This window comes from Leuresthes tenuis, unplaced genomic scaffold (genome assembly GCF_036924035.1).
Source record: "Leuresthes tenuis unplaced genomic scaffold, fLeuTen1.0.hap1 SCAF_13, whole genome shotgun sequence".
NCBI lineage: Eukaryota > Metazoa > Chordata > Actinopteri > Atheriniformes > Atherinopsidae > Leuresthes > Leuresthes tenuis.
The window spans coordinates 7,209,029-7,234,708 of record NW_027325367.1 but is presented as its reverse complement, the minus strand read 5'-3'; the positions used below and the strand labels follow the sequence as shown (position 1 = coordinate 7,234,708).

Here is a 25,680-nt window from a genome sequence, read left to right as displayed (position 1 = left end):
ACATGAAAATTCACAGAAGCCAGAAGGAGCAGCTACCAATACAGCAAACCCTGATGAATGTAATGCTCAGCTAGACAAAAAAACACAATTATCAATAAAAGTTCCTGACACAACGTAAAATAAGTCAATTGGAAGTTATGTGTTCATTTCAACTCACCTCACTTGTTCTGATGATGACCCTGTAATTGTATTGCTGACCATGTTCCTTGTGTTCCTCCAGCTTCTCTCTCCTCAGACTCACTGCCACTGGGCCCAAGTTCTCATCTACTCCCAAATAGTTCCAGTGTTCTAGGAGAGGATAAGAGGGGGATTTGAGGCAGGGATGGCCATAAAATTATTACAGAAAAGAGTGGAGACTTCAGACAGAAGGAGAACTTGAAGCATATAAATACAAAGAATGTAAAAACATTACAAGACTCTTATATGTAAAACCGAACTTTATAGTTTTCTATGCTGCCTACCAATTCTTATCTTTAATGCAATAACTGAATGAATTCTGAACATTGTGCAAATTATTAAACATGTGACTATATATGGCATTTCCTCCAACTGTAATCAAAGATAAGATTAGATTCCTACCTCTGAGATAGAAATACTTTCTGTAGTAATAAGCACCAAGGTCAACATGTTCCACAATATATCTTTTGGATCTATCAGCGTGTTGACTTGGCCCATCCTTGGGAGCCTCCAATACAGCCACACCAGCGTTGGTAAAATGGGTACTGAGAGTGGCATCCAAAGGTCCTTCCTCTGTGCTGCCAGAGGAACTGCTAGAGCTCCCACCACTACCTATGCTGCCCTGCTGGAAGACAAATTACAAAAAACAAATGAAGCAAGCAAGCAAGCTATCCACCACACCATCACATTTAATCTTTGGCAAGTTTTCGATATGGATTAGTTTATTTTTGTGCATTATCAAGTTGGGAATGCTGATGTTGAGAAGTGGCCCAGACTTTAATCTACAGTATCACAGAGTTTACATGTACATCTGTTTCTTGCAGTACCTGTTTAGGTGGACAGATGTTCCTCTCACCCTCTCCACCGATCTCATTTCTGAAACAAGGACAGCTGAGAACCAAATCATTGCTCTTGTCGTCACCAGGGTCCAAGGCAGGGTTGGTACTGTGAACTCCTCCTGTACCTTCCTTGCTCAGCTCCTCTTGGGAGCCACAAGGTGAGCCATAAACTCCACTCTGATTGGACGACAGCGAGGAGGAGGCCGAGGCAGATGCGGCAGCAGCAGCAGAGGCACCGGTAGTGGTGTTCTTACGTTTGGCCCCAGATTGCCGGCTTTGGATTGCCTCATTGAGGTCGAATAGCAAAGACTGGATGTCAAAATGAGCAAAGCCTTTTTGGCACAGCCAAGGTTTAGGAGGTGGTCCACTTTCATCCCCTTTGCCCCCATCCTCAGCATCTGAGCCAGCCCTTGACGTGTCACCCTCCACCTTTACACTGCGGAGCTTTCGGAATATGGATTCTCCACCCGTTTCTGACTTTGACCTTCTTTTCAAGTGCTTCTCTCGTTCCTTCAGCCGACTGGCAGGACTACCTCGGGCTGGACCTAAAGGTCCATCTGGCAGGTCCAGGGCAGCCTGCTTCACAGGAGCCACAGAAAGGAGTTCTGTTAGTCTCTCTGGAGCTGGGCTTCGCTGATCAGGGGCCTCAGAGGACTGGTATCCCTTTAACATGTCAAAGAAGCTCTCTCCTGACACCCCGTGTTTGTCTATAGATGAAGTGCTGCCATACTCACGGTGCATGGGTGTCCACCCAGAGAAGGACCAGCCCTCATTCCCGTCCCCATCCAGCTCACTGATGGTAATATCACTGTTACTGCGCTGTCGAATACGTCTCATGCCTTTGCGAGGTGAGCCCAGATAGCCATCTGGTGACAAGAAGCGATTATCCTTTCCCTTGCTTTGCATCTTGTTCTTCAGTGTGTTGTGAATGTTGCGCAGCATGGATGAGTCTTGTGGGCTTATCAGGTGACCCAGCTTGGCTGACAGATTGCTGTGGGCTTGGACGGCTGACACGCTTCCTCCTCCTCCACTGCCACCACTACCACCCATTCCTCCTCCTCCTCCTCCACTTCCTCCTCCTCCCACAAGTCTTTCTCTGTCCCCACTCCCTGATCCTGAGGAGCTGGTGGTATTGGTAGAACTGGGCGAGTCCGTTTCCACAGTTATATGCCAAACGCCCCCTCCTCCACCATCTTTCCTTGGGGGCCAGTCAGCCACACGGGCCCGAACCCCCATCTTTGGGACACCAGGGTTGGTGCCTGTGTTTGAGGAAGAGGAGATGTGTGCACTCTCACTGCGAGGTGGTGGTGCTCCTCCATTAGGCAGTCGAAGGCGCCGGGTATAGAATTCGTCAGTAGCTGGCACGGAGCCCCCGACTGAGCGTTCTGTCTGAGAGCGCTTCAGACTGGTCATGACGACGATGGGAAAGGGTGTGGGGAGGGGAGATGGGAGGGAAAGGTGAAGATAAGGTGCAAATTGGTTTAGATTTGGGTCAACATAATGAATGACGTGAGGAGGGAGGTTCACATTTGGTTCTGCAGAAAGAGCAAAGAGAGAAAAAAAAAAAAGAGCTAGAACACAGAGAATTAAATACACGCAAGTTGAACATAAGTTGCTTAAAAAATGAAGATGCCATACCTTTAAAAACCTAAAGCTTGATTAAAAATGTGTTGATGGTGAACTTTCACGGCTGTGGTCCCTAAAACGCCATCTGTATTTGAATCATGCTAGAACAGAACTCAGTTCATTCAAACTGGGTCCCAGCAACTGTGAACAGCAGCAAAGAGAGCCTGAGGAGAGACAAAGAAAAGGCAAAGGGACGTAGATGAGGAATGAGAAATATCTTGTTAATGACAATATTACAATCCGCTGTATCAAACCCTAAAAATATACCTGAAAAAACCCTAAAAAGGGAGGCTGCAATGTCATGTTCATAACGAAGAATATATTGAGAAAAAAGATGAGATTGAGATGCAGTATATTGAGCCTGGTCACAGATTAGCAGCGCATTTCAGCAATGAGAGGCGCGAGTCTTTGGACTTTTTACATGTAATTTCTGCAACAGGACGACACTAAATACAATTTTATGAAACCGCTATGCGTTGACTCCATGTGTTACACAGCTTCCCATTATTTCAATACTAATGCTGGCTAAACTCTAATATTTCATTTTTACTCGAATGCATTTAAAAATGAATAAATAAATAAAATAAATAAAAAAACAGTGATTAGTTTCACTGTAGAGCTGGTCAGTCATTTATTAGCCGGTTAGCTCATTTAAAAGGGGATTATAGGGATTCCCATTGGAATAAATGGACTTCTGGTTGACTCGCATATGAACATGAAGCATGTGGGAACGAGGTACATAATAATGATGCACTGATCCAGCAGTCAGAGGAAAATGTTACATTAGATACAGCTAAAGAGCTTACGTGATCATGATGGAAAACCCTCAAAAATACTCCTTTTCACACTTAACTTTTTTAGCATCTAACACCTTCTAAAAGTTCAGTGTCAGAGCTTAGAGAATCACCTTAGAGTGCATTTATTCTTGAGGGCTTAGTACGTTCCAGATCAACACTTCCACGCATGTAAGCCATAATAAAAGAATGCAGCTCATTTAGTCAGCGGGACATGTATTGCCTTGAAAGGGCTGAAGCTTCAGGTTGTCTCACTATGTGATGTCCTACTTGTTTGCCCATAATGTGGCACCACCTCTCCCCTAAAACAGACTTTGTGTCACTATGGAGATAAGCAGTCATGTCAAGGGCATGTTTCTGTAGGAGAGAGTGAGTGTCAGTGTGTGAGAAAGTGAAGAAGGCGACTGACTCTTCCCTTTGATTTCCCTGTACCTGGTTTGTGGATCAACCAAGGAAGCCCGGTTGTTTTGGTAAAGACTGCAGCATGTCTGAACTCTTGCAGTAGCGTTGTCCCATCTTAACCCTGAGTGACACGTGTGTCATTTTACCTTTCATGCCCGGAGTGACACATTTGTTGCAGAAACATTTTCAAGATACACCATTTCAATTTGAAAAAATACTGATAAACATGAGGCCAAAGTTAGTAACGTACAATAAAAGCTGAAGATTTCGGAAAAGGAAAGAAAAGAGAAAAAAAACAACTCCTACTTATAAAGAGTTTGATGTTATATTAATGTAGTAGTCAGGGGCCTGAAAGGCAAATATCAAACAAAATATAACCACCACTGTCAAGATTGTGCCTAAATGACGCTTTGTGGAACATAAACATACATTTGACCATTATCTCTTTAAAGACTAATGGAGCCGTTAATATAGTACATCTCATCTATCAAAAGAGCTGAAGAAAACACTTTTTAATGGGTGAGCTGACCCTTTAACAAAGAGGTGATGTATTAATTTGCAGCTTTGTCCCCAGGAGCTTATGGTACTACAGTCTTCTTCTCTACTCGATTCACAAACAATGAACAGATAGAACAGGTCTGTCTGAGCAGCATGACATCCTTGCATACGCATCGGTCTTTGGCTTGGAATACACAAGTATTTGATGCATAACAGCCGGAAATTTAAAAGGAAAATCTTTACTCATTTCACAGCAAATTGTTGTAAGTGTATGGTAGTCTGACTGGGTGATTTCCATTTACAGAAGTGGCTTACATTGATGGAGCGGTTTTCATACCCTAAAGAGGTCTCACAGCTTTCTCTAAACTGTGTTGCAAAAAAATAAGCTGTGAAATCATTTTCCAAGCTCACAAGCTTTTGTGTCAGTTGTATGCTCACCTTTGGAGCAAAATAAACCATTCAATTTATTCTGAAAGGAGCTTGTGCAACTCAACATGCATGAATATAGATGAACCTGTCAAAGCTTTCACTTCACAGCAAATATAAAAAAATTAAAATAAAAATCAGTGCACAACAGGCATTTCTCCCACCAAATGTAGACTAGTGGTTCAGCCTTTTTTTAAACTCCTTCAGTGGCTCCTAAACAAAACAATAAATGACATAAACAGCATTGCACAACAACAGATATTTACAGAAAGACATATGCAAGGTTGGATAAAGTGCTAATCTTTTACATTTTAAAATAATAGTTCATGCTGTTACACACAAAGGTGATTTGTTTCCAGACATCCACACACTTTACAGTTTCTGTCAGTACAGACACGACATGGATTCAGTTACGCCCACTGCTCTTTTCATGCACTTAAACTCCAAAAAGATGGGCCCCGGTTTGTCTTGTAGACTGGAAAGCTGTTCAACTGAGTAGCTACATGCTCATCCACAACATTCAATCTGAACACTTATTACAAAAGAAAGTGCAGAACCTAAAAACTGATAATGTGACTGACTTTGGAGCTCATCAAGGCTGAACTCCTTTTTCCCCAAATAGGGGCAAACTTTAATTGTGTTATCCCAAACATCATGTAAGCAAGAGATTATGTGGCTACCTTGTAAAAAAGTGCCAGAACTATTCATAGAAACTGCTTCATTTACATCTATAACGTAAAATGTATATATAAAGAAACATTCATTTTTTATACAAATGCTGTAATAATTGCAGATATTTTACTGTTAAACTGATTAAGATCAGTTGTGTACATTCATTCAATCTATTTTTCATTATTTTTAACATGCATGATTTTATGCATGAGTAAATAACATTTGGCCTGTCCATAATGGAATATGGAAATGTAGAGAAATCAAAACAAAATACAAATGACCAAGAGATACATCATCAGTGCATTTAAAAGTCATCAAGAAAAGCACATATGGTAATATTTGACCTCTTTTCCCTCTCAAACCCCATTAAAATTACAAGATTAGAAGTCAAAAAGTAGCAGCACAGCACTTGAAATTGTTTTGAGTCAATGATGCCTCTGAACTCAAACTAATGGTGTGTTCCAAATAACTACCTGCAGAGTGGCCTTTCTTTTTTTCCCACTGAGGATTGGGTAGTACTCTTTTAATGAGAGTTGGAGGGAATGAGAAAAACAGTGAAAAACAGAGGAAGAGATTGAGAACAGAGTCAGAGTGGGGGGGGGGGGGGGGGATGAGAGACTGGGAATTGACACTGAGTGTGGCATTGCACATCTTTCTGCAGTCGCTGAGGACCAATTACACCGACAGATACCCAGTAACCTTTAGCAGTGTCTAAATAAGGTTGATTCCTGAGGTAAAAACGTAGCATCACTGCTCCTTGCAGCAAACTTTTGCTGAGGATGTTTGTGAATAAACTATTTACGGAGGAACTTACTTTCTTCTTGTGTAAGACAGCAACACAATGAAACTGTTGTTGTGATATCCTATCGAGTATTTAAAGAAACAAGTCAAAGAGGGTCACTTTAAAAGCCCATCCACTTAGTAGGGGGAAAATAATGTTGCATGATTTCTAATAAAACTAATAAATGGCGACGTCTCATAAAACGCATATTATTTGGGGCATTATTTCTTTGCCTTACTTTGCAGTAGCTGAGAGTGCATGGTAAATGATCTGCACTTATATGGTCTTTTTCATCCTCTGAGGCACTCAAAACATTAAACAATGCTTCTCATTCATCAGTACACACACACACACACACACACACACTCGCATGCACAAAAATGACAAAAAAAAGATAACATGAAAGGTGCTTGACACCAGGAGCAACTCTGGGTTTAGTCTTGTGTGAAGAGGCCAGAGATCAGTTGATTACATTAAACTGACCAACAACCCCAATTCCATAAAAGCTGGGATACTAAGGAAAAACATGAATAAAAACAGAGTGTGTCCAAACCGACATTTTACACTGCATCCTAACTCTGCAGAATTTGGGCTGTACTTTCGAGCTATATTTTCTTTATATTTTTACCATGCCCTCATATTTCTAGCCTCACCTTATTTCCAAATACTTGTCAGCTGCAGGACTTTTGCCCTCACTGAGGCGACTGCAGTGAAGTCCATTTCAACTTCCACTTGGTAAAACTGGCAGCCCCTATATTTGGAGCGTGCCCGCATTAGCATGAGTTCCTCCTTCACTCTGCCTGCAGCGGGCAGCCTAAAGTTTCTGTATTTTCTGGTTCCATGCAAATTGATTCGGTATTTCTGCACATATAGAGGGGAGGGGCCGATGAAATGTCAAAGTGTGTGGATCATTCGCAAAAGAAAGAGGCTAAACAGCTGTGCTGCACGCAGGTCAAAAGGATAAGGAGATGTAATTATTCATGGAAATTTATACTTAAAAAAAAAACAATTTGAGAGGACCAGGCAAGTTCAAAATCAATTAAAGTTTCAGCTCCGCCTCCATATCTCTCATCAGGTCCACTCTTTCATTCCATATGTCCATATTTCCATTCACACTTCTTCCATACTTGTAGCCCTAACAATCCATCCATCCATCCATCCATCATCTACCGCTTCTCCAGGGATCGGGTCGCGGGGGGGCAGCTTCAGTAGAGAAGCCCAGGCATTCCTGTCCCCGCAACATCCTCCAGCTCTTCCATTTCAGCCGCTTGTATTCGTGATCTCATTCTTTCGGTCACTACCCACAGCTCGTGACCATAGGTGAGGGTAGGAGCCTAGATTGACCGGTAAATTGAGAGCTTCGCCTTTTGGCTCAGCTCCTTCTTTACCACGACAGGCCGATGTAGAGCCCGCATCACTGCTGACGTCGCACCGCCTGTCAATCTCCTGCTCCATTTGTCCCTCACTCGTGAACAAGACCCCGAGATACTTGAACTCCTCCACTTGAGGATGGGTCTCATTCCCAAACTGGAGAGGGCATTCCACCCCTTTCCAGCTGTGGACCATGGTCTCGGATTTGGAGGTGCTGATTCTCATCCCAGCCACTTAATACTCTGCTGCGAACCACTTCAGAGAGAGCTGAAGATCACTGCCCGACGACGCTAATAGAAGCACATAATCCGCAAAAAGCAGGGACCCGATTCTGAGGTCGCCAAACCAGACCCCCTCAACGCCCTGACAATGTTTTGCGTAAATAAACATACATAACGTATTTTTTATATAACAGCCAAAACTGCAGACACATTGGATGTTTTCACATCTATTAGTGAGGATAGAATGAAAAGTCAAATCCTTATTACTACGACTGATGTAATTCTAATTTAGGTTTAACTTTACGATTGTTTTATCAACCAGTCCTTGAAAGCCAAATAGTACCATGTCCTATAGAAAAATGCAATGAAACCACATTCTTTATTCATAATAAAAAGCAAATAGCAAATAAAATCAAGCTAAGTCTAAGCAACTCCTGCCTTCACATTTTTCAGCTAAGAGTTTAATCAAATTAAACATTTTAATAATGTCTAGCAATTATTTTGTCAAGAAATTCCACTGAATTTACAGCTTCATTTCAGCTAGTTACTGAATTAGAGGAATAAGAGTGGGCCTGACAGTTCATTTCATAAGGCTATTAATTTATGTATTACCAAAAAAATATAGCAGGAATCTACTACTGAGTTCCAAGTCTGTGCCATTACTCTCAGGGCTGTTTTTCAAAAAAGAAGTCAATAACACTGCTGCTTACCATAGTTCAAAATGCTACTGTCTGCCAGGGTATACGATTGTTGTCACGCAGCACAGGTGTGCCAGGGCCCACAACTGTGGGACTATGAATCTGCTCCAGTGCACAGTGAGTCATGCACACCTGAAAATTACAGAGCAGATGAGCTTACTGACTAACTGACTGACAGTGCTGCACGCTGAGCAGAGCCAGTCGCAAGTGTTTATATGGGTGTACCTCAAGCACAAATACCAAAACCCTGCACTGTACATTCTCTTCTTTCCTGAATGAATCAGAGATCAGTTTTCATTAATCAGCCTGTATTGTGTTGAAAATGGATAAAAAAGGAGCTCCACGTTGCAATCACAGGACAGACACATAATGACAGAAGAGTAGAAGCCAGACAGTTAAGAGAACAATATGTGAAGAAAGAAGGCTAATAATTAGGCCAATAAATCTATGACGATTATACACCTGTTTCCCCAGACAGACATTATTACCACATCGACAGGTGAGTCAAGTCACTTCTTGTTTGTGTGATTCCTGACATAACATGCTACGTATTGTTTAAATGGCTCACCACAGAAACCATTTCTGTTCCAGCCCAAACTGCCATCTGTTTTAAGAGGAAAGAACCAAACACCATTGGACATGATTAAATAAACAGATGAGCTACTCCGGAGTAAAGCCAAAGGGTGAAGACACTGACTGAAACCTGGACAACATGCCCTCTTGACCACCTCATGTCTAAACGCTGCTAACCGAAGGTGTGGTGAGACTTTGGCACCACCTATAATACAGTGAGCCTGAGGGAGAGAAAACAAGCGAGATCCAGAGTATGACTCAGACACTCAGTGTGAACTTCCATGTGTCTCTTTCCCTGTCTCGCATAACAATAACACAAAGTACCCAGATGATGACAAACATTGCATCACATTACGTTTCTCACCCACATCATCTTTCCCAGGCTCAGTGACATTAGAGGCTCTCAGTTTTCTGTTGGTTTAAAAGATGTGCAGACAAGAAAGCAACGTATTCAGTCATTTTCAAACGTATCTAATATGTGTAGAAAGATACAAAGTGTTGTCTAAAAATGCAGTTTACAAGGGCATCAGCACCTGAGTGTTCAGTTCCAAGATTGTCCCAAAAAGTAGAATTGTTGAAGAAAATGCGAGAACACCAAACTGTGTGCTAAAATGTGCCCCCAACAGCCTGGTCCTACTAAATGCTACAGAGCCATTTAAAAGACAAACAGCTTTTTATCTCTTAGTGTAGATGTGGAAATGCCAGGCCAAGACACGGGGGAAGATAAGGAAAAAAAAACAAATAAATAAAATAAAAATTCTCTTTGAAAGCCGCCAGGCAGCAGGCAGCCTAAAGCATCTGAGTTTTAGCTCAGAGCCTTTCAAAGTGAAATTGTAATTGTGTGGAAAGATAAACGTGTTTTTTTTCCTTCTTCCTCTGCAGAGTTTGACAGTGGGGTGGTGTCTGCTCTCTGGCTCACTGAAATGTAAGGTTTTTTTTTTTTCCGAGTGCTCTGAAGTCTGCTGTTTTCTTTTTCTCTCGAGTGTGAAATTGTTGAAATTTTGTTCTATGGCACTTGCCGATCCCCAGCCACGACAGAATGGCAATCGAGGTAGTGGGAGGAGATGAGCACAGAGATTTGAGTGATGAGGTGTCTGTATGTATGCTCATGTGAATGCGTGCGTAATAATAGTTGTCTGTCACTTTTTGTGAAAAAGATTTTATACATGAAATAATATCAGGGTCTTTATAGTCCCACAAAAACATCACAATAACTTTGAAACACTTAATAGGAGTTTGCTTTTCAAATACTTCAAACAACAACTCATAGCGGGTAGGGACACAATCTGCTCTGAACCAGAGAGCTGCAGTCAAGGTTCTTATCCGACTCGTTAAGTCTTACACATGTACTCCTTCGATCCATATCAACACTTCACTTTGGCAGCAGCTTTTAATTGCCTCATTAGCCCACAGCTGTTTGTGCAGCACTGAGCCACTAATAGGCCACATCTCATTTCCATTTTGGGACTAATTTTTTTCGTAACTCAGTTGACGTTTGTTTTAGTTTAATTGTTGCTCTTCATCAAGGACTTCTGCCTTGGATTTTACCAACGCTGGCATATGCATCTGATTTATAAAGACATGAAAAGGAATCTTACCTGGACAAGTTAAAAGGCTCCTGTGATCATTGTTGCCTGGATCTCGTGGACAGAAAAAGCATCTGAAAAAAGAAAACATTGAATGACTCAGGATATTTTGAAAATAAGTAGCATAGCAGTACAAAACCAATGCATTTCAGGTGCAGCGCGAGTCACAAACTTCAGTTGGGCAGGATGTTTTACAGGTTTTGTGCATGTCCACTCATGCAGGCAATTTCATCATGATTCACCTTTAGATCCAACTGGCATTTGGTTCTCTGACTACCAAGATTTTAATTAGCTTACTTGAGATTATATTTCTCACAGTGGCTCTCCATCACAGAATTACTAAGAAATAAGAAATACTTAAAGGTCATGTTGAGCTGAACTGTGTTACACTAAAATGTTTATCTGATATTTTGTTACTTGATTTAGATCAGTAAATATGGGATCCATTGAAAGACAGACCCCTTCATGAGTGTTCAAATATCAATTATTTGGTTTGATATGCTTTTACAGCTTTAATGATGTCTCTTCCTATGGGAACAATTAGATAAATGGGAGATGGGAAAAGGAAGGGTAAAATAAGTGTCAAATGTCCCACTTAGTGTACAATAACTGAGGTACAAAACAGCATGAAAAGCAGAGGCTTTTCAACTCTATCCATCTATTGCTCCCACAGCTAATGTTTAAGTACAGTATCTAGGTTACGTGATCTCTGATGAATCAGATCCATACTTCCAATTGCCCCCATGACAAGCCGATCTATCATTTACGTAAGCAGAGAGGTTTTTCACGAGGATGAGAAAAGGATGGTTAGTAAGAAACGTAGAATGATTTTCCCTTCAGGCTCATTGGTTATTCATAGACCAGTAACATGTAACCATGTTACCTCACTATTATCACTGTCCTGCTATCACTGAGTCATGTTCATTTGAGATGTCAATTTTATATGTAGTCCTTTGTGCACAGACAACATCTCAACTGGGAGAAACATTTATTGTAAAATGGTGCCTTTACTTTCAATACCTGTACGGAAAAAACAAAGACAGCCTAACATTTGAGCTGACTGTTCCTGCTGATTTTTAAGAGTTAAGGATTTCATTGCGAGATCGGTAACAAACGTGTTTGGCCTCAGACTGTAAAGTCCTATTAAATCTAGTTAATATTAGTAGTTCCAGTGTTTTCATGACTGAACTTTTGTAGCTGGTGCAGTTTTGATGTCAGTCTGAGGCACAACGGCCGGAAAAATAGTTCCTTTACAACAATCTTGCTAGCATACAACCACTTTTTCCAACTTGTGCATCAGGTACCCTTTAATAAAAATTGATCTCCTAAATCACAAAAACATGGTGCATTTTTAAAACCAATGCATGCTTTGGCAGATGATATCTGAGGTTTGTCCTGTTAGTCCTCAAGAAAAATAAGCAGAGAGTCAGATGTTAATCCTGCCTGTTATTCATCTGGTCAGCCAGGTGTTGTAGCTCCTCATTAGCACATGCCTGAGGTGAGATGACAACCACAACCTAAATAAATGAGGTGAACTATGGCCGTGAAGAAAAGGGTTTATTACTATGGAAGTTGTTTCCAGGTGGAAACTGCATATAATCTTAATTAAATATACATATTTAGACATTTTATTCTAAATGTATTAAGTTACTAAGAAATATGTTTTATCTATAGGGAGTAAATTGTGTTTCTATTAATAACACTACAACATAATACTTTCCCTACAAGGATTCACACAAACTGTTATATTGAACTGTGGAGTTAGATGGGATGGTCAGAAATTGTGTTTTTAAAAAAATATTCTATGAATCTTCTAAATACTTGCAGACATTCACCGAAAAACGCATGCAGTCACACCTTATTCCCTCCTGAGTCTCTTCATAAGACAATAAATAAATGAACAGTAGAGAACACATGGATCCACTCAGGCACACAGATTGTATGAAGGTTCTATCTGAGAGATTCCAATCCATTTACCATCAACCTCCAGTGCCTAAAAATAAGCAACTGAATCTAACCAAGCTACATCAAATTTGAAAGATACTATTTTGGCTCTCGAGATTCAGAGGGATTTGGCAGTTGCTGATATTCAGCTTTAGCATCTCTGCACTGCCAAAAACATTCTAGTATTGAAAAAAATCATAAGTTACAACTTCATAATTATTCTTCAAAGAGTACACATTGCACCTGTGAAGACAAGTGAATTAAAGAGTTAATTTCAACAAAATGAAGAACCTCGATAACGTTTGCTGATGAATATGTGGGTTATCACGTTGTGTCTGCAATTCCTTTTTAAGAAAATGAGTCCTGTAAAAGTTGAGCTGTCAAGCAGATTAAATCATGTGGCCTTCTGTTGAAGACTTCTAAATCCAGTTGCTGAACTCTTGTTGAATTGTAGATATGCAAGTACACATTCAACTATTCTCAAAGACAATGTACAAGAAAGTGTAAGAATTAAAATCAGTAGATGCTTATACAACCAGGAAACAAGTGGGACATATTCTGATCTCATTTATTGGCAACTTAAACTACAGAAGCTGTCGCTAGAAGCTTAAAGCTTCAGTACACAATCCTTAAAACAGCATGTGAATATATAAAAGTTAAATGATGTCCCCTCCAAAGAGTGCTTTCATCTCTTTGTTTGTGTTACTTAATTCAGTCTGATATGTTGTGGCACATGGTCCACTCGTACGTGCATGTTGGTGCACGTGAGTCGCTGCTGTATACTGCAGAGCTTGCAAACTTCCGATTTCACTCCTGTGAATAAACTACATTCTTCGATTAAAAATCCTCCTGCGAAGAAAGGTAAGACCAGAAACCACATTGTGCTGGTTATCCAGAGAAATTAAGTTCTACTGACTAAGATGAGGAATTTTGTGCATTAATGCTTAAATATTCAGAATAAAACCACAATGCCTTTGAAGAAGATATTTCTTTCATTTCTACTGGTTAGGGCTGTGTGAAAGCTGGTCTGGCAGTTAAAAATGCAAGAGTTAAGGTGAAACTTGGCACCAACACTAACATTTTTGCACATTCCATTGCATTTATAAGAGAGTAAAGTGCCATCAAAATAGTAAGACATATTCTGAGAAAAAGGCTCAGTCTGCAGTGCTCAGACAGCAGCAATGAAGCCGTTCATCTTCTGCAAGAGTCGCCTCCGCAACAGCACAGAGAGCCCTCTAATCTGTGCCAATCAGATGACGCTAAACAACCATTTGTTGTTGAATTGGGCAGCAGAGCACGCCCCCACCTCATTTCAACAACCACTGCGGACCCCAGCAAATAGCTCCCAACGTAGCAAAAGCAGGCACAGCAGTGAGGGTGACAGAAATAGCAGAGTGGTGAATAATAGAGAAAAAGAACTGTGGTGTAATTAACATGGTGGCTGGGGGCTGATGTACTGCAGAGAGATAAAGAAAGGGAGAGAAAGAAGGATGCTGAGGAAAAAGGATGTAAAGAGATATGCAGGGAAAAGATGAAAAGGTAAATTAATTAATGAGCAGCTCGTTTCAGAAAGGAAAATAATTTTGGAAGAAAAACAATGATGGGAATGCCACTTAGAAAAACAGGTGAAGTTACAGAGTAACCCGAACTGTCAACCGTCAAAGAACTGAAATGTAATTAAAATCCTGGTGATTGTCAGCAACACTGCATACACACACAGCATTATTTAACATGATGCAAGGACTACTCACAGTATGTGAAAAAATCTGTGTCAACAAGCCTGCAATGTGTATGTCAAATCAAAATCCACTAAACATGCCATTTCCTGATCCATCACAAATTATCAATGCACAATAGTTAAAAAATAGAGATGGGGCATAAACGGAAACTAAGATAATTACAGCAGCAAGTACTGTTTTAATCATTTCAAATCTGTGATGCAAGGATTTTCTTGGTTAATTCACGGTACATTTAGATTCCTATGGAAAGTAAATACTGCCTCAAAACACAGGTGACTCATTTAACCACAGACATAAAGTCATGGATATCATCCATGAGAAGAGTGCTGCAGATTTCCAAAATGGCGCAGCTCTGCGTGGGCAACAGTTAGCTGAAACAGCACTGCAGTAAGAGGGGAGTGAGTAGGACTGTGAACAAAAGCAGCTCAGCCTTCAATACTTGCTATGTGTGGTATCGAGGCAAGAAGACCGAGGGGGTTCCACAGATGTGTGCAGAAGGTGAGATATAAAAGACATAGAAAGGACTTGTAAGGGCAGCAAGTTTGAAGAAGGATGACAATAAAGTTCTACAGATTCCTGCTGGAGCTCTTGATGTTGGAGTAAATCCACAATGAGAGATTTCGCCATTTTATACCCACTCAAGAGTTTTACCCAAAGAAAGTGGACAGAGAGTTAGTTTGTGGAGTAGAGTTTTGAAGCTTCAGGTTCCGCCTCATTGGGGTGTTGTCATCCTGGTTTTAGATGGAGCCAAAAAATCTCCATACTGAGATAAGAGCATGGGTCAAGAAAGTTTTCGATGAAAAGTGATTTAACAAAGTTGTTTCTCTTTTAGACCAATATCTGCTAGATATATTCAGAAGGACCACCACAGTGATCGCAAGGAATGAGTTAACAATAAGACATTTGGACGTAATCCATTAACCTAATATCTAATAAAAGAAGTTGATGAAAGAAAATCTATTAGAGCCCAGAGACTGCACTGGAACATCTGTATTGGCTTCACTTTACGAACAACAGTTTTGTTTGCGGGTTTTGAGAAATTCAACATTAGATGCGTCTCCTGACATAAATACAACACAGGCATTATCATTCTGATATTTAAACAGGGAAGAAAAACTACTACTATGGCTCATGTAACTGCTCACTGGTGACATGTTCTAACTGAGCAACATGAGACCATTATGTGCCCGTGTTAATTTGTCACTCTGGAGATACTATAGTGTGATCAGTTCTATGCAACTTAAGAGTAGCAAAGTAGTTATGCGTGACATCAGAGGGTGCTTGCAAGATATGACACAGACTGATGAATTTTCTCAGAAGAAAGAACACGAGAAAAAAAAGCAACAGGAACTACATTCAAGTAGCCGTTTACGTCTTGTAATAAGATGAATCAAAGTAATGATCAAATACAGTTGGCTGCAAAGTGAAACGAATATATAGAAAGGGGACCCTGCTCCTTCCTGTTACTTTTAGAGCCAGGGCTGTGCCAGCATGTGCTTTTCCCAAGGAAGCCGTTTCACATTCTAACAGGATACACAACTCAGCCGCTTCCTGCTTCCCCGGAGGAAGCGAAATGCGAACGGGTGAACCAGTCACACTCAAGACTCATGTCTGGATGAACCTGAACTTCCAAGAAGAGAGAGAAAAACAAAAACAAAGAAAATCACTCAAAAACAGCTTCTAATAAACAGAAGATCATCTGCTTAAGTGTTATGGTATCTTAACACTACTCTGCTGTTTTTCTAACACATATTCTGTTTACATTAGAACAAGCATGTGTGAACTGATTCATTGTTTAACTTTTATTTACATTTTTTAACAAATGCTTTTACACGGCATCTTAAAATCTAAGGCAATTTGTGACATCTGCTAGGAAGATGCTAGTTAAATACACCCACACAAACACAATAAAAACAAACTAACAGACAAACATTACCTTCTCTTATTTGCCAAATATTCTTATGTTCATTTTATCCATGTAAAGGCATATCTGTATTGCACTTTTTTCCTCCTTAACATTCAAGAAATTCCAAGCAGAAAGCTTCAGAGGATGATCTATGACACCACCCCACACAGCAGACATGTCATAGCTTTATACTTAGTCATGATGAAAACACACTGTAACGAGGAGCTCACGAGTGATCATAGTAAAGGCCTGAAAAAACAAGCATTTAATTTTTCAAAGCCGCCTCTCTTTCTTGATCACAATCATTACCATAAAGTGGCAAAGGCGGAGGTAGTCAAGAGTAAGATCGACATTAAACATGATACACCAATTTGCTGAAATAACACTGGACAGCAATGGCCCATGGTTGCTCTGAGACCATTGTTAAAACCTATACACAGCTCAATAAATTGCAGCATTTGCACTTGGACTGCTGCTGACAGGTAGGCAAAGGTTTCTGCCCAATTACAGCAAGAAAAGGATAAAGCAGGATAAAGACGAACCACAAGACTAGACCTAATGAGGACGTGGTATGATTGCTGTGGGACTCAATTGTGCCCACAGCACGGCTATTCGATTGGTACAGAATGGCCAGAATGAAGTAGCAGAGAGAGCGACAGAGTTAGAGGGAGAGAAAATCAAAGTGAGAAGGATTGATTCCTCACTCAATGTGAGAGTATGTGGGAGGATATGAGATGCTGAGACTGAAAGTGGGAAAGGGTGAGTAGTCAGTCCATCAAATCAACTATGTTTTCACTCTCATTTTGAACGTCCATCCAGCCAAGCATCCATCCATGATGGCAGCATCCACAATGAAATAAGCCATCAAATCAGTCTCTCTACATGCAAGCACATCCAAGTCTTTAACGCAACCTCTCGTGCTTTTTCTGCATCGTTTGCTTGAGGAGGAACAAAACAAGGCTCTTTTCAAAGAGAATCTATTTCCAATAAGGTTAGATTTAAATAGAGGGCTTAAGCCCCCCTTAAATAAACAAAGAAAGTGTTATTCAAGCTTTTTCTATCCTGTAAGAAATATTGCAATTAATGGTACCTTCACCTACAGTGTCCGTTTTACCCAACTCCACATGTAACAGTTGTAAAAAGATCAAAAATTCAACAAATCAAATGTATGTAGATGGCTGTGAAGGTCACATTTAGCCTGAAGCTAAAGCATAATACATTTTAGCCATGTATTACATCCATTAGCACATAAGACGATGAGATTTTTGCTTCACCACTTTAGTACCAAAGAGACGATTTCTTACAAAAAAGAAAACTGTCTGGAATTCTTATGAGACATCTTTAAAAATACACAGCAAATCTGGACTGCATCTTTACTTTTAAACAGCCTGAGTGATCTTTAAGGTTTAAATTACAAGAAATCTCAAAATTTTATTGACAATGGCATTATTTTGGGATCCCGGTAGCTTTTAATGACGGTTTTCTGTTTCATCTCCATTTCATTATATTCCATTCTTTCTATTATAATCTCCACGTCCCTAGTGTTTTTCTTTCACCCTCCCCACCATTTCTCAATCTTTCTCCATTTTTCTCCCCCTCATCCATGTGTGAATATAGTAATGTCTGTATCAGTGTGTGTGTGTGTGTGTGTGTGTGCATGTGTGTGGGAGGAGAGGAGAGCAGCATTGCTGGCTGAGGAGGAGGTGAGACCAAAAGAAAAATAAGCGATAGAGAAATACTCAGAGAAGCAAAGAATGTATTAGAACAAAACATGCCGTTTCAAACTCCTTTCACTAGTTTTATCTCAAAGTGTTTCTGCATTCTATACCAACAGCTTTATAAAGTATATTGGAAAACTAATATTATTATTTCGCCTTTTGTTACAGTCCCCTTAATGAAATACAGCAATAGCAGATAATTTACAAGTGAAGTAATGCAGAAGAATTCGTCTGTTGATATGAAAAATAAGGGAGTGATTCATTCTAGAAAGTCACTCTTTCAACATGCACACCAGATACACATGCACAATCACAGGTGGTTTGGTGAAAAAGCATCTCAAGTAAAAATGCTACAGTTGCAAGAAAAAGAAACTGTGAACAGTTTGCATTTACTGGCACTTCTAGTTTACTTAATAGCAGTAAAAACTTTACTTATTAAGCATGTTACATGATATGGTACCCCAGAACTGTGTTTAAATTTCTATGTTTGTGTAAGAACTCGAGCAGCTTCTGTCTAAATTAGCTGAAGTTGCCTTACTGATTATTTGGATAATCCTGCAAATGGGGAGTTACAGCAGTCCAACCTCCTCGCTGTGAATGCACAAAGTTAACATCACACTAAAGGCAAACAATGCATCTTCAAAAACAACATGTCATAATACACGTAAAAAGAAAAAGAGAGAGAGAGACAAAAACTAAGAAAACAGACCGGCTGCTGTGTGAAAAAAAATCTGGTGTGTGAGCATGACAGTAGATAAAATTATCCTCCAACAGGGTATGACACATATGAGAACAGAGTTTGTCTGCAGTGCAGCTGTCTGCACCAAGGCCAAAACAAAAGTTCAGCTTGTATTGCAGGTGCTGCCTTCTGGCTCTCTGCTATGCAAAGTTTTCTATTACATTATCAGATTCAGTTGGCAGGGCTAACTCTTTTTTTCTCACTCCTTTACAGCCATCTTCTGAAATGTCCTTTTGTTTTGGTCTGACACGTTTTGTCAGTTTCTGTCTTGCCATCAAGCTGAGGGAGGCTTGCTGAAAAGTCCTGCGCATGTCTAAAAATATACGCGTCCGTAATTGTCTTGTCCAAATGCAGTTGCATTAGTTGCATATATGTTATCTATGTTAGTGAATGGTGCAGAAATAATTGCAAAGGCTCCTGTCCATCTCAGCGGTCATCGGGCGAGGGGCGGGGTACACCCTGGACAGGTCGCCAGAGTACCTGGAGAGAACTCCCACATACATGGGGAGAACATGCCAGCTCCACACAGAAAGCCTGGAGTTGAACCTGGAACCCTCTTGCTGTGAGGCGACAGTGCTAACCACCACACCATGTGCAGCCTCTAGGCTCCTGTCACCCAGTATATTGATATATGTTATATATTATATATACCAATTTTTATTATGATGGATACCTTTACTAAGCAAAGCTACCTGCAGGTGTTTTTCAGATACCCTCAGGCTCCTTTTCACCTTTTTCCATGTCTGCATGTTCCAAGTCTGTGTTGCAGAATGGCTACTAATAAATGGAGCATCAACAGTCCTGTGTTCCCAGAATATGTGGACCATTTTTCACATAAACACCCACATCTGAGGGAGTACTTTTAAGGCATTTTCAACAACTGAAGCATGGTTCACATCATGGTTCACAGCACCAATATGTACTGAGAAGAAGAGGATAGTGAGGAACTTTGTCAGAAGCCAGACGTTAATGCTTCTATTAAAAGATGTCTCTGCATTTATTCATTAGCATTATAAAAAAACGAGGCCTTACAGCTTCTATTTCCTACTCTTTTGTCATATATGAGCTCTGTAACACTTCAAGAAGCTGAGAGAGCTTTTTTCAAAAGAAAAAAAAACACATTAACAATGGCAACATCCGTGTGAATAATTTAACTTTAGTTTTTGGACAGAAGTCCATCAGAAAGTTAGATACTCACTGATGGTCTCAGAGTGTTGTCATAGCCAGTGAGCAGCAGATGACACCTGAAACAGACAAAGGTACATTTTCAAATCAAGACTGACTTGGAGCGAAACTAACCAACTGCATCAGTATATGAAACAATGCCAATACGAAACATAAAAAAAAGTTATGAGACACTTCAAGCTTACTAAAACAGGGGATGTAGGATTGTGTCATTTAAAATAATAATCATTTAAAATAATAAATTAGTTTTTCACCATAGTGTTTCAAAACAATCTAACTATTTCAGCTGCACCAAGTAGCCTGTAAGCATCTGAAATCCAGATTTAATTTGTTCAGATATTAGTTAAATGATTTAAAACAAATCTGTCCAACAAAACTAGTAATTCCAAATACTGGCCTTGGTTTGAGTGCTACCTCCCGTAGGAAGTAGTTTTAGTTGAACAACCTAATGAGAAAACAAATCACTACAACAGTCATGGCAATCTTTTTGATTTTCTGTTCTTTGTTAGATTAAATCAGCATTACTGACCAATTCATTGAGAGAAGTCCTCTTTTTTGGGGAGGTGGTGAACAAAAAATCTTGTTATGATGAGCTTTAAAAGCCTCTGGAGAAAAACGAAAGAGCTAATTCTAATAGAGTCACTCGACATGGTTGCAATAATCCCAATTCAAGGACCATCAGACACACACTAACAAGACTCTAAAATCCTCATGTCTATAATGAAGCAAAAGCTTTAATTGACAGTCTAATGAATGCGATCCATTAGAGTAGCGACAAAAGTGATTTATATGTGCAATAATTGCCAGCTCTCATGGATGGATGCTGAAGAAGAGGAAGCAAAGTAAAATCCTAGAACAAGCTTTAACCTAAAAGTCAACTGGTACCGTTGGCCTTGTTAGAAAACCTAACAAGAGGACAGAATTGACAGCTTACTGCTTTAAAACACACACACACACACACACACACACACACACACACCAAGACACACATATTTAATTTCCTCTCCACGGAGACTGGCTGGATTTTGTGGAAAAGTAAGGCTGTAGGAGCTGCCAACTCTACACTCTGCAGAAACACTTGTTATAAGTTCCATCTGTGTGGTCCTGTGAATCCATTTGATGTGACTTTACATGATTAGTGCCGATACTTCTGCTTTCTCCCGCATACACCAATTTATTTAGCCCGATCTTAGGGCACCATTGTTTGACAGATGTGACAAACTTGATTTATGTGATCATGACTTCATGCAATAGTAGTTAGTAATGATAAGTTCAAGTTGACAGAAAAGAACAGAAGACTTCCATGTATCTGAGGGAGGATTTGAGAGCACAAAATCCATGGGTAGAAACAGAAAGTCATTAAAGTCCGAGTCCTACGGCTGCATCACACTGCAATGATGATCTGTATTAGCCTCACGTGTGCGGTGCAAAACATAACGGCAGTGAATGGGAGTATGTTTTAGTCTGTTAAATCTCATATTCTTAAAAAATATAGAATTTCCTTTCAAATGAAATTGGTGTCTCTACTGCCACTTCTGTGCCGTTTGTTATCCTGCAAACGAGAAGTGCGGAGGATTGAGCCAAATTTTGAACTAGGGATGAATCCATATCTCTTGTTTGACATATTTCTAATTTTAATAGGCTACAAACTGTTATATTCCAATCCTCCTCCCTAAACCTTGTTATGTTTAGTCTACAAACCCATTTGTATCCTCTTAGACTAAACTAGTCATCTTCATTACCATCACTCCATACGCCATGTTATTAGTAAAGACTGCTGACCTGGACCTTGGACTCTCTATGCTCGTTTTTTGCAGACTGGCATTCAGCCTAATGAGGCTTGCAAATGGTCCCTTCTCGTCTGTCTGAGGGAAACCTACCCTGTGCAAACTGGAACACGTATACATAGTTGCTCAGTACACACTCACCATGTCTAAAGCTATCCAAAATGTCATGTTTGATAAAAGGATGAGCATAACTAAAGAATGAGTCAACTATATATCAGAGCTCTGTCATTAATCATCCTGTATCGAATCACTTTTCTTTTTCTTGTCGTTGTTCTCTGGATAAGTATGAATGAGACCGTCCGTGTCCTTTCATTTTTAGCATGCATGCTAAATGAGCCCACAATCTTAACTGAGACATACAGTAACCGTGTGGACAACCTTTGTTCTACAACTCCACTCATTGTTTTGACTGCTGCTACATGGTCCGATTTTGACTGGCTCAACAAAGCCACACCTTCACGGGGGGGTGCTCTGTGTCATGCTGTAAATATAACCAGATAATGATTATAAACCAAGTTTTTTTGTTTGTTTTTTTAAGTGGGTGATGCCATGTGATTCACATGACACAAGAGAGTTAAATATAAAACCAAAGAGCCCAGTTTTGAAAGCTTTTGTTTGTAATAGTTCAATACAAAACTAAAGATATGAGCATCCATTCTTAGTAATGCAATGAGTTACAAAATAAACTGCAGAATCCTTTACATTTATCCAGTAGAGTACCATTTCAGGTTGCAATCGTGAAGTGCAATGAGACAGAAAGTTATAAAGGAAACAGACAGACAGAAGTGGGAGGAAGACGCAGGTTTTGGCGAGCAGAAAAAAAGGGGAGGGGAGACAAAGACATAAGCAAAACAAGTAGTTTAGGCCTAAAATGGATTCATGGTCAGACTGGTTAAGGCCAAAACAACAAAGCTTTAGTTTGTAATAGAGAATCAAATGCATCTTGACCCCTAAGCTCAATATCACCTTGGATTTCAGCATTATGCCTGCTTAGCTCACTCAACGTAAAATTTGATCTTCAAAACAGCTGATTGAATATAAACTTTACATGACAAACTGCTGATGTCACTAAGATGTGCCAGTCTTAATAATAATAATAATAATAATATAGCTTCGACTATAAAACAAAGTCCAATACGGAAAAAAAGAGAAGCGATGATTTTACCATTTCTTTAAGAAGCAGCTTTACTATACAAATCATACGGTGGTTTATTAGATTCAAATAAAGCCTGAGATCAAGTTGCATACCGTACAACAGTCTATGTCCAGATGTCTGGCTTCACGGAAAAAGAAAAAAAAAAACGCACAAAAAGAATCTGATAGTCAGAGCACGTTTTAACTGTGCACAAAAACCTTGGAACGCCAACAAGCACCATGTTGTGGCTGTGAATTTCTAACCTTTTTACAAATAATAGAGGTCTATGACACAGACTAAGAAGTGCTGCATTTAGCAACGTAAGAGATTAATATAAATATATATATGTTTGTTTTCATCTTTTATGGAATTTGTTGGAAAATAAGTGAAGAAGCACATGCAAACATAAATGGAAAGTATATTCGGTTTAAAAAAAAAAGTTTGCACAGTTCTAACAACGTTGGTATGACATCTTTTTGTTAAGCACAGCCTGAACTCACTCTTGTCATTTCTTTAAGGAGTCTTCAGGAATAGTTCTCCAGGCTTCTTGAAGGACTTCATTGGATGTTGGCTGCCTTTTGTTCCGTTCTCTGTCAGATGATCCCACACTGCATTATTCAACTCAACATTATTGTTGAGGGCCAGGCTCTGGGGAGGATTCATCCCTCCATAAGACCTGTTACCACTGGTGTTCAGTCCAGTTCTGGTGTCATTTGGCATACCTCAGCCTTTTCTCCTGGTTTCCTTTCCTTAAGAGTGGCTTCTTGATGTAAGTAAATGAATATGAAGAAATATGTATCTTAGTGACAGGATAATGGAAAATTGTCTATAGATGGATTTAAAATTGGTTCTTTGCTAAGTTGTCTGTTGTATGGAGACATGGAGAAATTAAAAGAATAACTGTTGCTTAAAATTCTAACACCATCCGGCTCGCTGGAAGCAAAATATAAAGAAAAGAGTGTGATTCAAGACTTCTGCACAGTACTGGATAAAGCTGTATTAAGCAGAAAAATCTTCAATTCATTATTTTTAACACTGATGGTTGGCAGGCTGACATGGGATACATTATAATTTTACTATGCCAGCTTCTTCAAAAACTGTCAAAGTCGTGGAGGAAACAAAAGCCAGATGACGTGCGAGACTGGAAATAACCTTTTTCAGAGTGACACACTTCTTCCTGCTCCGACCTAATCATGAAGCCTGATGAAAGCCTGTTCCTGCGGTGATACAGACAAGGGAGAATTTGTGTTCCTCACTGCTGCTTTTTTTTTCATTTTCTAATTCTTTAAGTGACAAAAACCAAGTTTGTCCAAAATATGCTTGTAATCCATTACTTATACCCATTGAGACACAAATTCAGGTCTTGCCATGTGTGCCATTAGGTTCTGACTTCCTGTCTACTCGAGAAACATTTACCTTAGAAGAATAATTAGCAGCTTTTAAGTGCTTCTTATGTAACCCACGCTACCTTTGCCTGAGCTTTAATCCACAGCTGTTAGAGCTTTACAAATGCCAAGACTGTGAAAAAAAAGCTGAACAACACCGATGTAAAATCAATAGCTTTTTTAAGCATCCGTAAAAATATCAGCCATACAACCCATACTAAAATAATGAACTAGGTTACAAAGTGAGTCAGTAAAGTGTGGCGAAGAAAAGAGTATAATGTATAAAGCCCCTTGAAGGTTTATGGGAGAGTTGAAGTACTTGCAGAAACTCACTCATCAAATTCTCTGTCGATCTCCTCCCAAAGCCATTTCAAGACAGCATAAGCAGCTTTGTTCCTTTGCCACCTATTCTCTCTTTCTGCCCTTCCCCATCCTCATTGTTTTAGGCACAGCTCTTCAAGTCTCAGCTGCCTGCTCTTCACATTCCTGAGTCGTGGGGACATAAGCCTCAGTTTTCCTCTCCCACACTCTCAAGCTCTTTGGAAAACAGGGATACACACTGGCAGAGTCACTGTATCAAATCTGTTTGTCGGTTAAACTTTTTCAAAGTGGAGCCTGGATTAGGCCTTCTTTTAACTGCTGCTGCTGGAATTCAACAAACCTGGCAAGAGTGGTTGCTTGCACTGGCGTCCAGTGAGATTTGTCAGGCCAAGGTATGCACAAAGTCCCTCTTTTGCCAGGAGAAGTTCACTCAACGGCCACAGAAGCCTCCAACTATCATCACACCATTAGTAAAGAGAAGAATTTGCTGATATCTATTGTGTTGTTTTCCAAAAGATGACATACCAAGAATCTTTTTTTTTAGAAAATGTAGGTTTGTTTTATCACAATTACTGCAAAAAAGAAAAAGGTAACCATGTCAGGAGAAGCCTGAGAATCATCCACACAGATAAGAATTGAGAAAATGTGGCAAAGGAGGAAAAGCATGACCAAGCGGCAGATCCTCTGCTATGACTGTAAATCAAACCAGGGCTGAAGTCTGCAAGCAGAGGAGGAGGGGGGTATAAAGTGAAGCAGCAGGGGGGCGAAACCAACACGTCATTCAGACAAGAAGTCAAATCTAGCTAAAAAGATTGGCTTGACCAAAGAGATTGCTACGAATAACCAAAAAATGAGAAACACAAGACGCTGTCTGCAATTTAACATGAGCATAGAAGAAGCACAAAGATTCTGGTAGCTGGGGAAGTGTGCGTGTCTGTGTGCATGCTGCATTTCAGAAAGCCACCTGCACCTGATGTAGACCTTGGAAAGCATTAAAATTTAATCCTTCACCATAAAAAAAACCTCAGACTGTTCACCGCCTCTGTCCAACCACAATCCAGTAGAGTAAAAGCCTCAACAGTTCCTTCAGTCTGTTTATGTCTGTGTGGAGCTTATTGGGATCCAACAGTGTGGTAAAACCTTGATAATGAAAGCTA

At 40.0% G+C, this 25,680-nt stretch overlaps 2 protein-coding genes across 5 annotated transcripts in view; both read right to left on the bottom strand.

Moving 5' to 3' along the window:
• srsf5b (serine and arginine rich splicing factor 5b) overlaps positions 1–25,680 on the bottom strand; it is a 161,824-nt gene that overhangs the window by 45,103 nt on the left and 91,041 nt on the right. The window lies entirely within an intron of this gene.
• The window catches only part of sipa1l1 (signal-induced proliferation-associated 1 like 1), a 76,315-nt gene that overhangs the window by 33,244 nt on the left and 17,391 nt on the right, over positions 1–25,680 (bottom strand). For 3 of the 4 annotated variants that reach the window (XM_072361672.1, XM_072361675.1, XM_072361674.1), the window contains exons 2-7: positions 19,909–19,954; positions 10,677–10,738; positions 2,655–2,806; positions 1,005–2,551; positions 580–802; positions 158–288 (exon numbers count right to left, since the gene is read on the bottom strand). In XM_072361672.1, the coding sequence (XP_072217773.1) occupies positions 158–288; positions 580–802; positions 1,005–2,429 (1,779 nt within the window). In that variant the 5' untranslated portion in view covers positions 2,430–2,551; positions 2,655–2,806; positions 10,677–10,738; positions 19,909–19,954. Of the gene's footprint in view, positions 1–157; positions 289–579; positions 803–1,004; positions 2,552–2,654; positions 2,807–8,517; positions 8,638–10,676; positions 10,739–19,908; positions 19,955–25,680 lie in introns of all 4 variants that reach the window. The other variant, XM_072361673.1, reaches the window with a different exon arrangement.